General features: G+C 41.8%; 1 protein-coding gene across 1 annotated transcript in view; it reads left to right on the top strand.

The window, feature by feature from the left end:
• Window positions 1-1,225: 1,225 nt before the first annotated feature.
• Window positions 1,226-14,944, top strand: part of sbf2 (SET binding factor 2) — a 598,480-nt gene continuing 584,761 nt past the window's right edge. Inside the window, exon 1 of the mRNA XM_080190221.1 lies at window positions 1,226-1,356. Within this exon, the coding sequence (XP_080046347.1) occupies window positions 1,302-1,356 (55 nt within the window). The 5' untranslated portion in view covers window positions 1,226-1,301. The remainder of the gene's footprint in view (window positions 1,357-14,944) is intronic.

Below are 14,944 nucleotides of genomic sequence, written 5' to 3'. Positions count from 1 at the left end.
TCCTCCCTTACGGTCGCAGCGCAGTCGCGTCTCTCCTCCCTTACGGTCGCAGCGCAGTCGCGTCTCTCCTCCCTTACGGTCGCAGCGCAGTCGCGTCTCTCCTCCCTTACGGTCGCAGCGCAGTCGCGTCTCTCCTCCCTTACGGTCGCAGCGCAGTCGCGTCTCTCCTCCCTTACGGTCGCAGCGCAGTCGCGTCTCTCCTCCCTTACGGTCGCAGCGCAGTCGCGTCTCTCCTCCCTTACGGTCGCAGCGCAGTCGCGTCTCTCCTCCCTTACGGTCGCAGCGCAGTCGCGTCTCTCCTCCCTTACGGTCGCAGCGCAGTCGCGTCTCTCCTCCCTTACGGTCGCAGCGCAGTCGTGTCTCTCCTCTCCACAGTTGCAGCGCAGTCGTGTCTCTCCTCCCTTACGGTCGCAGCGCAGTCGTGTCTCTCCTCCCCACAGTTGCAGCGCAGTCGTGTCTCTCCTCCCTTACGGTCGCAGCGCAGTCGCGTCTCTCCTCCCTTACGGTCGCAGCGCAGTCGTGTCTCTCCTCCCCACAGTTGCAGCGCAGTCGTGTCTCTCCTCCCCACAGTTGCAGCGCAGTCGTGTCTCTCCTCCCTTACGGTCGCAGCGCAGTCGTATCTCTCCTCCCTTACGGTCGCAGCGCAGTCGTGTCTCTCCTCCCCACAGTTGCAGCGCAGTCGTATCTCTCCTCCCTTACGGTCGCAGCGCAGTCGTATCTCTCCTCCCTTACGGTCGCAGCGCAGTCGTGTCTCTCCTCTCCACAGTTGCAGCGCAGTCGTATCTCTCCTCCCTTACGGTCGCAGCGCAGTCGTGTCTCTCCTCCCCACAGTTGCAGCGCAGTCGTATCTCTCCTCCCTTACGGTCGCAGCGCAGTCGTGTCTCTCCTCCCCACAGTTGCAGCGCAGTCGTATCTCTCCTCCCTTACGGTCGCAGCGCAGTCGTATCTCTCCTCCCCCACCCCACACACAGTTGTATCTCTCCCCCCCCACCCCACACACACACACACAGTTGAATCTCTCCCCCCCACCCCACACACAGTTGTATCTCTCCTCCGCACAGTTGCAGCGCAGTTGTATCTCTTCCCCCTACATTACTCTTTACTGCTGCCTCTCCCTCTGATTGTTTCTCTCGCGCTGTCCGGGGAGCAGCGGCCGCCGCCCAATCAGGGTCAGGCCTGTGGGCGCACGCGCACTGCGCTGCCTGTGGGGAGGGGAGGGGGGGTTAAAGATGGCTGAGCTTTCCCAGGGAGGAAAATGTTGAGATTCTCCTCTGTGTTTCCAGCTCTGAAATTCACGCGAAATGGCGAGATTGGCCGATTACTTCGTGGTCGTCGGTTACGACCCCGAAAAGGCGGGTGAGTGAAAAAAAAGACAACGGAAATTTTTAAGATACGTCGTTAAGCATGTGTGTCCATCGTTTCGGTTGGCGAGAGTCCTTTAGGCCGTGATTGCCTGCAGAGCAGCTGAGCTGTTCCAGTGGGAAGAGGGTGGAAACTAAACTTCTTTGTTATTAAATTACAAGCTGGTGATAGTGACTAATGTAAACTGCCCCTGACCTTTTCTGTCTATTACTTATGGTGCAATTTTGTTTGTAATTGTTTGATAATTGAACCTTTCAAAAGAGAAAGAAACAAATCTGTTGTCTTGTTTTGAGAGACTAATTATTGACGTACATAGAGGGACTTTGGAGAGCCAACCGCATGTTTATTTTTGTAAATACGTCAGTGCCTTGAGCAATCCTTATTTTTCCTTAATAATGGAATATTACTAGAGAATATTGCCAGTAAAATGTTAAAAGCAAATTGCTGTGGACGCTGGAACCTGAAACAAAAATAGGAAATGCTGGAAAATCTCAGCATCTGATAATATCTGTGGAGGGAGGACAAGGATGGTACAGTAGTTAGCATTGCTGCCTCGCAGATGTGCAGGTTAGGCCATGATTGGCCATGCCGAATTGTCCCTGAGTGTCCAAAGAAGTGTAGGTGAGAAGGATTGCCCATGGTTAATTGCCCCTAGTGTCCAAGATTTGTATGTTGGGGGATTAGCAGGATAGATATGTGAGGTTATAGGGATAGGGCCTGGGTAAGATGCTTTGTCAGAGAGTCTGCAGAGTTGATAGGTCAAATGGTCTCTTGCACTGTAGGGTTTCTATGAACAGAATTATCATTTCAAGTCTGCGATCAGAGCTCCGATGAAGGATCATCCAGGCCAGTAAAATGTTATTGGTTTTAGTGTTGCATACAACAAAAATAATCCAATTATATAAAACAAATGGAAGAGAAAGAAGTTACATGATCAAAAAAATTCAGAAGTTTTGTGATTTACGTTTACCTTCAAGAAACATCACTAGAGCGGCCCCTCTCAAATTGTACCAAGCCAAAGGCAATGTCATTTTACTGTCGTCTAATGATTACACAGCCAGTTGCTAGAATTCCATAGTGACATAGCAAGCCTCTGTGAACAGAGTGACCTGTTCAATACAGTAAGAAGTCTCTCAACACCAGGTTAAAGTCCAACAAGTTTATTCGGAATCACAAGCTTTTGGAGTACTGCTCCTTCATCCTTCACCTGATGAAGGGTCAGCACTCCAAAAGCTCATGATTCCAAATAAAGCTGTTGGACTTTAACCTGATGTGAGACTTCTTACTGTGCTCAGCCCAGTCCAACTCCAGCATCTCCACATCATGTTAAGTACACGATAGATCAATCTACATAGAGCTTGATATATTGTACATTGTTTAAAAAAATACTATTCAGTGCATAAATATAATGCTTTCAATCTTAACTTTTTGTTTGAAATATTACAATTTGTCAGATACATGAAGCTATACTCTTTGAAAATATAATTCACAATGTTAATTTCATTGATTAGAAACAGAAATATTGGCAATGCCTGCGTTGTCAGTATCTGAAAGAGAAAGATAGGTTAAGCTTGGCCACTTCAACAGCACTCAAGAATTGTTTCAGATTTCAGGGAATCATTATTTTTTTTTATCTCTTAATGTTGCCAGAAACTGTATACAGAAACAAACATAAGTTAAAATGTTAGCTTTATTTTCTATGGATATCCAGCAGACACCTGTTGAGCAAAATCATTAATTTATCTATTTTCTTTTGTTAGTTTCTCAATTTTAGTTATCTCATTGGCTTTCATATTGAAATACTTCACAGTATGTTGAAAAAGTTGTTTTGTTTTAAATTGAATGGGAAATGCAGTCTTAACCTTTTGAAGTTTAATGTAAAGATGTTTTTGTGCTACAACCAGACGATTAAAAATGGCTGCAAGGAATTATGCAACGTCATTTAGAATTCAGTTGGTTACCCTGCTTTATATCCCAATGTTGAACAGATTCTAAGCTGTTTTTGACATGAGAACTTATTACAAGTATTATTTGCAGACTATGGAACCTTTTGTTATAGCCAGTTGAAAGGAACCAAGTATTTATTCATGAACGTAAATAGCTCTCAAATATACTATAAGAAATGGATTAAAAGTTAGTTTCCTTTAAAATTTTGAGTCAGAGAATTTGTGAATTTAATTTCCCCATCTGTTTGCAATCCATGCCTCTTTTTTGGACAACATCTGACTTTGAGAAATGATGTTCAGGGATGGGGGAAAAAAATGTAAAGTTTATTTATTTGTCACAAGTAAGGCTGACATTAACACTGCAATGAAGTTACTGTGAAATTCCCTAAAAGATGGATGGAAAACTTCCCCAAGTTACTGATGACTACCTTTTCAGATGCTTTATGGGAGATGACTGGTATTTGGTTGTGAAATCTATCTTGGAGGTGACAGAACTGACAGAAAATTATCTGTCAAATGTGATGTCATTTTAAATGTATTTAGTTGATTAAGAGATTGGAAAAGTGTATGTAAGAGAAATGGGTATTTCTTCTGCATTATGACTTGTGAACACTTGATTTGTTCTTTTATGCAGTTGTTTTGGTACAGACTAATTTGTACTATGCAGCTAATTGTTAATTTTAAAATGATTACAGCTGCTTTTGATATGAATTCTTAAAACCAACACAGTGCTCAAAAACAGAAGTTTCTCAATTCTACAGTTATGACCTAAAGAACTGTATATGAGGTTTTGCCCTGTTATAACTTGCCCATAGTCACCAACCTAGGCATTAGGAATAACAAAGTACCTGGGGCCTTGTGCTGAAGTTCGGAGAGCAGCCTGAGATAGTCATACCCATGGAATCATTCCTTATAGTAAGTGTTCCAGACACTGGCATCACCATTCCTGGGTATAGCCTGTTCCACCGGCATGACCAATTCAGCGGAGGTAGGGGGTGCATTGATATACTCATGGAACGATGCGGCCCTGGATGTCTTCAACATTGACTTCAGACTCCATAGAATCTCAAGGCATCAGGTCATACATGGGCAAGGAAACCTCCTGTTAATTACCACCTGTTGCACTTTGTCAGCTGATGAATTAGTGCTCCTCCATGTTGAAAACAGTTAGAAGAATAAATGAGGACGGCAAAGTCATACACTGGGTACATTGAGGGACTTCAGTGTCCATTACCAAGTTTGGCTTGGTACCACTGCTGACTGGGGTGGTTCCGCTAGATTGGAAAACAGCAAATGTGACAGTTCTGTTTTTAAAAAAGGAAGTAGACAAAAGGCGGGTAACTGTAGGCCGGTTAGCTTAACTTCTGTAATGTGGAAGATTGTTGAATTTATCATCAAGGAAGAAATAGCGAGACATCTGGATATAAATTGTCCTGTTGGAAAGACGCAGCATGGATTCATGAAGGGTTGGTCATGTCTGACTAATTTGAATTCATTGAGAACGTTACATGTGTGGTGGACAATGGGAACTTGTGATTGTGGTGTATCTGGATTTCCAGAAGGCATTAGACAAGCTGCCGCCTCAAAGGCTGCTGCATAAGATAAAGGTGCACAGTGTTATGGGTAATGTATTAGCCCGGATAGAGGGTTGGTTAACTAACAGAAAGCATAAAGTGGGGGTAAATGGGCGTTTTTCTGATTGGCGGTCGGCGACTAGTGGTGTGCCTCAGGGATTAGTGTCAGGACTGCAAATGTTTATGATTTACACTGATGATTTGGAGTTGGGGACCAAGTGTAGTGTGTCAAAATTCACTGAGGTGAGTGGCAGAGCAAATTGTGAAGAGGACACTGAGTCTGCAAAGGAATATAGGTAGTCTGAGTGGGTAAGGGTCTGGCAGATGGAGTACAACGTTGGTAAATGTGGGATTTTCCATTTTGGAAGAAACAACAGCAAAATGGATTATTATTAAAATGGTAAAATAAATGCGGCATGTTGCTGTGCAGAGGGACCTGGATGTCCTTATGCATTAATTACAAAAAATTGGTTTTGCAGGGGCAGCAGGTAATTATGAAGGACAAACTTCCATTTGCCCTCTTTGCTAGAGGGATGGAGTTTAAAAACAGGGAGATTATTTTGCAACTGTATAAGATGCTGGTGAGGCCACACCTGGAGTAATATGTACAGTTTTGGTCTCCTTACTTGAGAAAGGATATACTGGCACTGGACGGGGTGCAGAGGAGATTCACGAGGTTGATTCTGGAGTTAAGAAAGTTGGCTTATGAGGACGGACTGAGTTGATTAGGGCTATGCTCATTAGAATTCAGAAGAATAAGGGGAGATCTTATAGAAACATAAGATTATGAAGGGAGTAGATAAAATAGAAGCAGGGAGGATATTTCCATTGGCAGGTGAAACTAGAACTAGGGGGCGTGGTCTCAATATAAGGGGGAGCGGATTTAGGACTGAATTGAGGAGGAACTTCTTCACCCAAAGCATTGTGAATTCCCTGCCCAGTGAGGCAGCTGTGGCTACCTCATTGAATGTTTTTAAGGCAAGCATAGATTTTTGAACAGTAAAAGAATGAAGGGTTATGTGAATGGGCAGGTAAGAGGAGCTGAGTCCACAAAAAGATCAGCCATGAAACTGAATGCTGGAGCAGGCTCGAGGGGTCAGATGGCCTACTGCTCCTAGTTCTTATGTTTTTAATTTTTTTTTATGACTGAGTGCTGGAGGACAGATCTGCTGGACTTGGAGCTATGGTAGGTGCTGAGGGAACAACTCGCTTTATCTGGTTTTCGTCAGTCTATTTTGGCAAATGCTTCAGCCCATTACAGTATTGGTAGGGGTGGTGACCTCACAGTCCTTCTAGAGATAATGTCTCAACTTTATTGGCATGGTGACAGAGGACAGCATGGTGGCCAAGCGCTAGGGACCTGGGTTCAATTCTGGTCTTGGGTGACTTTCTGTGTGGAGTTTGCATGTTCTCCCTGTGTTTTGTGGGTTTCCTCTGGTCTCCTCCCACTGTCCAAAGATGTTCAGGTTGGGTGGATTGGCTATGATAAATTACCCCTCAGTGTCTCAAGATATCAGTTAGATGGATTAGCCATGGTAAATTTATGGGGGAGAGGGTGTAGTTAAGATACTGTGTCAGAGAGTCGTGCAAACTCAATGGGCTGAATAGCTTCTTCTTCCTTGTATGGATTTGATGAACTTTAGTGTGTAACATGTTTTCATACGCTGACTGGGATTGATTCAGGACAGATGTAGTGACTTAAACTGAAACTGTCACGTCCCAGAATTAGTCATGTCCTTAGCTAAGCTGTTCCACTATATCTTCAACACGAGCACTTATCTGACAATTAAGTATGTCTATTTCATAAAAAGCAGGAAAAATCCAATCTGTTCAGTTTCCACCCCATCAGTCTCCTCTTGACCATCAACTGTGATTGTTGACCATGTTATCAAGCGATTCTTGTACAATGATAACCTGCTCTCTTACGCTCTGAGTTCTGTGAGGGTACTCAGCTCCTGACCTCATTACAATCTTGGTCCAAACATGGATGCAAGCTGAATTCCGAGAGTGAAAGTGACTGACCTTGACGCAATGGCAGCATTAAGGAACCTTGGCAAGTGAATGGAATTCTGGGAAAGTTCTGCAGCCAAAGGAAAATGGTTGTGGTTGTTGGAGACCTCTCATCTCGATCCAAGAGCAGGATTCCTCAGGATAAATGTTGTGGAACCAACCATTTTCCGTTGCTTCATCAATTAGCTACCCTTCATCATAAGGTCAGAAGTGGGATGTTTGTTGCTGAATGTATAGGATTCAGTACATTCACAACTCGGATATTGAAGCAGTCAGTGCCCATGTGCAGCAAGACCCTGGATTACAATCGTCATGGTTTGATAGTCAAAACTGTACTATCAAGGACAAGACTGGTACTTTTTTTAAAAATAAATACAAAATCCCAGCTATTTGCTAAGGGATTAAAGTCATAGGTTTCCATAGTTTAAAGCAAGAATTTTTTAACTATACAAGCATTAACAAAACAAACACTGAATGCTCTAACTCTGTACTCTAACTTCCAGAATTAATGAATTAGACATGAATTAATGGGCAACTACTGGTCAAATATAAACTGCACAGTAAATGTCACTTACAACTAACGTAGATTTTACAAATTGACTCAGTAGTTCATCCGGATTGTAGTCGTGAAACTGTTTTGTTTCTGAGGGGTTTCGGCCCTGATCTTTTTAGGAACAAGTCTGCACGACCACCTGGATTTTTATAGTTTTGGTCTTCACCATCGTCAGAACCTGCTTAACTTGGTTTGGATGGCATAGGTCCCACTCCTGTTCTCTTCTTGCTTATTCTCACTTCTAGCCCTAGTCTCCTCTCCCTGAGTCTTCAGCCTGTGTGTCCTGCTTCAGTGGGCTCAACAAATGCTAGTACACGGCTTGGACTGATCAGTATCCTTTTTATAAATTTCACCAAAGTTTAGTTTCAATTTTCTCAACCTCAGCTTTCTCCTGATTTCCCTTAAGCCAGAAAGTTAGGTTTCTTTTCTAGGTTTACCTTTTTTGCTTTTATTTTAGTTAAATTTTTGAGTTCAATTTCTGTTTTGAGTCTACCTAAAAGCATCCAAATTACATTTAAAAAAAAAATATATTCCCTTACATAAGTGACAAGTAACATTCGTGTCAGACTAGTACAGTTTTGAACATCTAACGAGAGAATCTGAACATCTCTTGACTTTCAACAGTTTTGACATTGTTGAATCTTCACCATCAGCATTCTAGGGCTTACTAATGAAACTGAACTGGACCAGGTTTATAAATATTGTGACTATAAGAGCACATCAGAGGCTGGAACTCTGCAGTGAGTAACTCATTTCATGACTCTCCAAACTGTGCCCACCATCTACAAGGCACAAGTCAGAATTGTGGTGAAATATTTTTAATTTGCCTGGATTCATCAACACTGAAGAAGTTTGACGTGATTCAGGACAAAGCAAACTGCTTGAATGGCACCCCATCCACCACCCTAAACATTTATTTCCTCCACCACCACCACCTCGCAGTGGCAGCAGTGTGTAATATGCATGAGACACTGCAGCAGTCCGTCAAGGCTCTTTTGGCATAGTCCAACCTCTGACCTCTACTACTAAAAGGACAAGGATGGGATACACATTGGAACACCACCTGCAAGTTCCCTTCGAGCTATAAACCATCATAACCTGAAATGGTGTCCTGAAGCTCCCTCACAACACTGTAGGTGAAGATATCACTACCTTCCTGAAGCAATTATGGATTGGCAATAAATGCTGTTTTTTTTTCTACTGACATCCATATCCCATGAATGAATTTAAAAAAATGCACTTGGTTTTGCCATTGCAAGATTAATAAAATGGTGCTAAATAGATTCACTACTGGTTTTCTCAACAAGTGGGGAGGCCAATGATTGTTTACTGTTTATGAATTAAATTATCTTTCTAAAATCAGGCCCTATGCTACATTCGAAATATTAGATTCGATCTGATCTTGCCACTTGTTAATGGTGTAAGTTATCAGTAACTCGTATAACTATTTAAAATCATGTTCAACAATGCTATTTTTAACCATCCAAAAATTATTTTACAAAAGCTAAGTACTTGGATGTTTGAAATCTGAATAAGTTGAAAATAATGGATATAATCAGCAGGTAAGGCACCATCTCTGGAAAAAGATCGTTAACTTTTCAGGTCAATGACCTTTTTGTCGGAAATCACGTGTCAAAGGTGTTTGCAGTTCTTAAACGCAAGAAGCGGGGAAAGAAAAAAGGAAGAATGCCTGTGATAGGATAAATGATTTTCTTTTTCCTTTTTTCCACCGCACATTCCCCATCTCTATACGTAAAGCAAATTACATCTCCAATTTTTTCCAGTTAAAAAATTATTGACCTGAAATGTTAACTCTGTTTTTCCACAGTTGCTGCATGACCCAGCTGAGTATTTCAGCATTTCCTGTTTTTATTTGAATCAAAGTTGGTAAACTATGATCCAGTGAAACATGATAGTGTTGGACTTAAAGATTGTTCAGAGGACTGTATTTAATATGGCATGATGAGAAGTATAGGTTGTTGGTTGGTAGAAAACAATTGCCTTCAGTGTCATGTTTTAAATATATGAATACTTGGATCTGTAAAATGCAGCCCTTATTCTCTGCCAAATCTTTACATCTTGATTCTCTTCAGTTGTCAATGATCTGATACCAACATTAGGTGGACACTTATGATAAAAAGTGCATTTTTTTGTAGTGCCTTTACAGATTCTGGACGTATCAAAGTGTAGTGCAGCTAATTAATTCCTTTTAAAGCATAGTCACTGTTGTAATGTAGGAAACATAGCAATTAATTTGCAAGCACCCACAAATAGCCCTGAGGTGATGACCAAATAACAGATAATCTGTTTGTTTAGAGATGTTGACTTGTGGGGTAAGTAGTAGTCATGGCAGCAGAGAAACTCTTCGACAATAATCTTTTAAATGGTAAAAGGTATCTTTTACATCTACTGAGAGAGTAGACAAGTCCTCAGTTTAAAGTCTCACCCAAAGGATGGCACTCAGTACGGTGCCCTTTTAGTCCACACCTTTTGTGCACAATTCTGTGGAGTGAAACAAATTGCAAGAGTGCTACCACCTGAACCATTGCTAAGGTCCTAAAGGAAATTACAGTTTGGCACATTGCACCTTAGTAATATCAGTAAAATTATACAACTTTTTCATTTTGAAATGCAAGCTTCCTGTACAATTGATATAAATCTGAGTCAGCTGAACATATTCACTGCTTTAACTATTTCTCCAAAATGTTGACTGACTTGTAAACAAGCTCTTTGTCGTTCACAAATCACTGTTGATACTAAGATTACATGTGTGATGTAGCTTAAGGGTAGTGATTTCTTACTCCCACATCTAAATTGCTCATTTGACTATACATCTTCCTATCTGCTCAAATTGCTATGGTGGTAGCATTCTGCCTTTCTTCTAAAGTCCCAGTGAGCTACTCTCCCAGGTCCATTGAGCTGCCTTGCCATTTCTTGCACCTCACTGACATGTCCTGCCTTGATCTCCTGGGACCAGTTAACTTCTTTCCATGGTGACTTCTGCATAAACTGAAAATTTTCCACTCACTCCATTGTCTTTCCATTTCTTACACGTTTTCTCACACGTTTCCTCACACGTTCATGACATGGTCCAAAGGTTGGTTATCTTAATGTGCACCTACTCATCTCCATTGCTAACACAATTATCTTTCCTCAAACTCAATTCTTATTCAGAAACAAGCAGTGCGTTCCAAGTATTCCCTCATTGATTATTTACTTCATCACCTCTGGAATGTGTATCTTGTTTCAAATACGTTTTATTCATTGAGAAATGAGCATGACTGGCAAGGCCAGAATATATTGCCCAACCCTAATTGCCCTGGTGGTGAGCTATCTTCTTGGACTGCTGCAGTTCCCACATAGTGTACATGATACCTATAGTGCTGTTGGGGAGTTCCAAGTTTTTGACTCGGAGACTAGTGAGGAAATGCAATATAATTCCAAGTTGGGATAGTGTAAGGCTTTCAGGGGAGCTTGCCTGTAGTGGTGTTTCCATATATCAGTTGTCCTTGTTCTTCTAGTGAGAGGTCACTGGTTTGGAAAGTGATATTGAAAGAGACAGGGCAAGTTTCTGCTGTGCATATTGTACACCTGTGGTGGATGGATTGAATGTTAAAGGTGATAGATGGAATGTCTTTTAAGTGGGCTGCAATACATGGATATTGTTGAACTTCCTAAATGTTGTGGGAGCTGTACTTATCCAGGCTTCTGTGTTTTGTTATTTGAATATACGGAGCAGGATTTTCTGGCCGTGCTCCCCTTAAACCAGAAATTCCCGCCAAAGGTCAACAGACCTTTCTATGGTCAGCCCTTCGCCTGCTACGAATCCTGTGGCAGGTGGAATAGGAAAATTTGCCCTATGGTGTCAGCTTATCCTACTGACACCCGGCTTTGCCATCTTTCTCAATACTGTAATAGCTTCCGTGCTGCCAGACTGCCCAGTTCAACGTCAAGTCATGGAAGAGTTATGCCGCTTTCCTCTTGAATACCGGGGGAAGCAAAGCCATCATTCCAGCCCTTGCCAAAAATTCCAGCCCATTACCACCAGTTCCGTTGTCATGGTTCAGTACAGTTCTCTGTGACCCAGTATTGCTGACAAAGTTGTCAGCTACTTTCTCTTTTGGAGTTCTTCTAAACTCCTGTTCCTCTTTTTTGTCTCTCGGATGCAGTTTTGATGTCCTTACCTGAGGAAGGATGCTCTTGCTAAAGAGGGAGTGCAGCAAAGATTTACCAGGCTGATTCTTGGGATGGTAGGAGTATCATATGAGGAGACACCATGTTGGTTAGGATTATATTTGTTGAAGTTTAGAAGAGTGAGAGGGGATCTCATAGAAACTTAAAATTCTAGCCGTAGGAGACAGAATAGATTCAGAAAGAATGTTCCTGATGATGGGGGACTCCAGAACTAGAGGTCATAGTTTAAGGATAAGAGGTAAATCATCTTATGAGGTGGGGAGAAATTTCTTCACTGAGTGGTGAATCTGTGAAATTTATAACTACAAAGTAGTTGAGGCCAATGTTGTATGATTTCAAGAAGTCATTAGATTTCACTCTTGGGGCTAAAGGGATCAAGGTGTATGTTGGGGGAGGGGGGAATATTTATGGTATCAATTTTACCACCACATCCCAAACGTGCTTGGACATGAAAACATACATGGTGATTTAAATTTATTTTTCAGGTTGAAATGACAGAACGGTTTGATATCAACTCACTGCTTGAATTATTCTGAAATCTTCTAATTCAGGGAAATGTAACTTGTGTGCAAAGGCAAATATGTTTGGGTAGATTTACCAGGTGTGTACCCTTTTCATGTGGCTTGGTGAATGTTGTTTGTTTGAACAGACTTGGGCAGTGTGGTAAATTTGGTGCTAGATTACATCTGTGGCTTGGTTCCAGTGGTTTCCTTGCTGATTATTGTTGTACAGTGGATAGAATAATTTTTCATTGATTTGTATGTGGGTCTAAGATTTGAAGAGCAATCCAGGGAATGATTACTACTGTCACCATTATGTTAACTCTTGTTGTCAGCTGATTGTGGGAAAACTAACTGTATGCTTTAAAGGAAGAGTAACCAATAACTGATGGTAAGGATAGGAGAGCAGGGTGATGTGCTTAAGTGGCAAGTGACAGGAAGGTCTGTGTTCTGTTTGTGGATAGACCGAAGGTGTGGTGCAGAATGGTCACCCAGACTGCATTTGATGTCTCTGATGTAGAATAGACTGCATTGAGAACAGTGAATGTAATAGATTTGAAGGTGGTGCATGTGAAGCACTGCTTCACCTGAGAGAAGTGTTTGGGCCTGGGGATAGTGAGCAGGGAGAACATTTTTGGAACTGTTAATTTACGTTTGGTATGTTGATTCTGGGTTGTAGAATGTTGGTGACTGCATAATTGGCAAATTAATTTAACTATATTTTAAGTGTAAGATGATGACCAGATCTTCTGGTCTCCAGATCATCAGAACCTTTGTGGAAGTTCCGATGCCATGGGAATTATCAATAAGTTTGAACTTCTGATGGGAAATTCCCATGTTTCCTGGGAACTCCTCTGAAAACGTCTCTCCACTTGAGCTGAAGTTGGAGACATTGGACAGTCTTGACTTAATTGCCTAAATACTGACCAAGGAAATGTTGGACAGAAAAATCATAGCCTGACTCTTTGGTAACTATGCAATCAACAAACCTCGACCTCTTCACCCACTTAGCCATGCAACCCACCTACTTCTCTCACATATGCCTGCCCACCTGCTCTGAGAAGTTTGGGGACTTTTAACTACTTGCAGAATATGGCAACTAGTGCTGTAAAAAAAACAGGTGCTTTCTGTGTTGATTCTTGTTACTATTGTCTGAGGACTGCTGCACTGGGGGAGTCCTTCTGCAATGTGGATCAGAAGTCAGAGCCTTTCTCGTGTGTAGATAAGTGGCTGGATTTGCCTGATCAGCTGTCCAATTCTGATTGGGATTTCAGGGCCAAAATATTTTGGTCAGAAGAATAAAGAGGCCACATAATCATTGGAAGTCGTGTTTAAATGGGACAAAGGAACAGAGAAATAATTTGGTAGTATACCTGCGTGCTTGCTTTCAGTGATTTAGTGAACAAGGATACCCAGGTCTCTTTGTATGTCAACATTTTCCCATCTATCCCCATTTAGATAATACGTTGCCCTTCTGCTTCTGCTTCTGTCTGAAGTGGATAACTTCACATTTATCCACATTATACTGCATCTGTCATGTATTTGCCCACTCATTCAACTTGTCTAAATCGCATTGAAGTCTCCTAACATCCTCCTCACCACTCATATTCGCACAAAGTTTCCAGTCATCAGCAAACTTGGGAATATTATTTTTGCTTCCCTCATCCAAATCATTGATGTATATTGTGAATAGCTAGGGCCCAAACACTCATCCCTGTGGGACCCCATGAGTCACTGCCTTCCACTTCAAAAGAAGATCAATTTATTCTTACCCTGTTTCCTGTCTGTTACTGGCTTTTGGGGTTTGCCGCTTCATCAGGTGAGTGGGAGTTGTGATCACAACTCCTATTCACCTGACGAAGGGGCAAACCCTGAAAGCTAGTGGTGTTTACTAACAAACCTGTTGGACTTTAACCTGGTGTTGTGAGACTTCTTACTGTGTTTACCCCAGTCCAACGCTGGCATCTCCTCCACATCTTGTCTGCTAATCAGTTCTCAATCCATGCCAATGTATTATCCCCAATGCCATTAATAGGCTCATGCCAGTGTTTACTGTAAATATTTTGTGAAACACAATTTACATGGAACTGGATAAGTTGTCTACAATGCAATGAGCATATCATATCAATTTGTGTAAAGCAGTAAAGAATCATTTCCAATCATACAAATAAACATGCTTGAATTTGAGATTAAAACTGTTCTGGAATCTGTTTAATGTAGAAAACACAAATGAATCAAGCGTTTGGACAAGGACAAATAGGGAAATGTCAGTGGAAAATTAAATGCATTTCGTTCATTTTAAGTCATGTGAAAGGTGGATGCTAAGCATCTGACATCTAAACAAAAATGCTGGAAATACTGAGACCCTTTTTAGCATTTGCGGACAGAGAAATAGAATTGATGTTTAGGTTTGTAATCTTTTGTCAACCCACCCCCATATCCTTTGATAACCTTTAGCCCAAGAGCTACATCTATTCCGTCTGGAAATCAAACAGTTTGGCCTCACCTACTTTCTGTGGCAGTGAATTTTACAGTCACCGTTCTCTGGGTGCAGAAATTCTTCCTCGGTGTGAACCCTAGTTCTGAACTTCCCCACCGTTCTTTCTGAATGCTTCAGTCTGATGTTCAATCCTGTTAGAATTTTATAAGTTCTATGAGATCCCCTCCTCTTCTAAACACCAGTGAATGTAAACTTAACTGACTTAGTCTTTCCTCGCACCAGGAATCAGCTGGGTAACCTTTGCTGTCCTCCATCTAGATAGCAAGAATGTTATTCTTCAGATAAGGATACGAAACTGAACACAG

Source organism: Carcharhinus amblyrhynchos, chromosome 6, assembly GCF_965287045.1.
Source record: "Carcharhinus amblyrhynchos chromosome 6, sCarAmb.v2.hapA, whole genome shotgun sequence".
In the NCBI taxonomy this organism is placed as follows: domain Eukaryota; kingdom Metazoa; phylum Chordata; class Chondrichthyes; order Carcharhiniformes; family Carcharhinidae; genus Carcharhinus; species Carcharhinus amblyrhynchos.
Note: the sequence above shows the minus strand (reverse complement) of the source record. Positions and strands in the feature narration are given on the sequence as shown.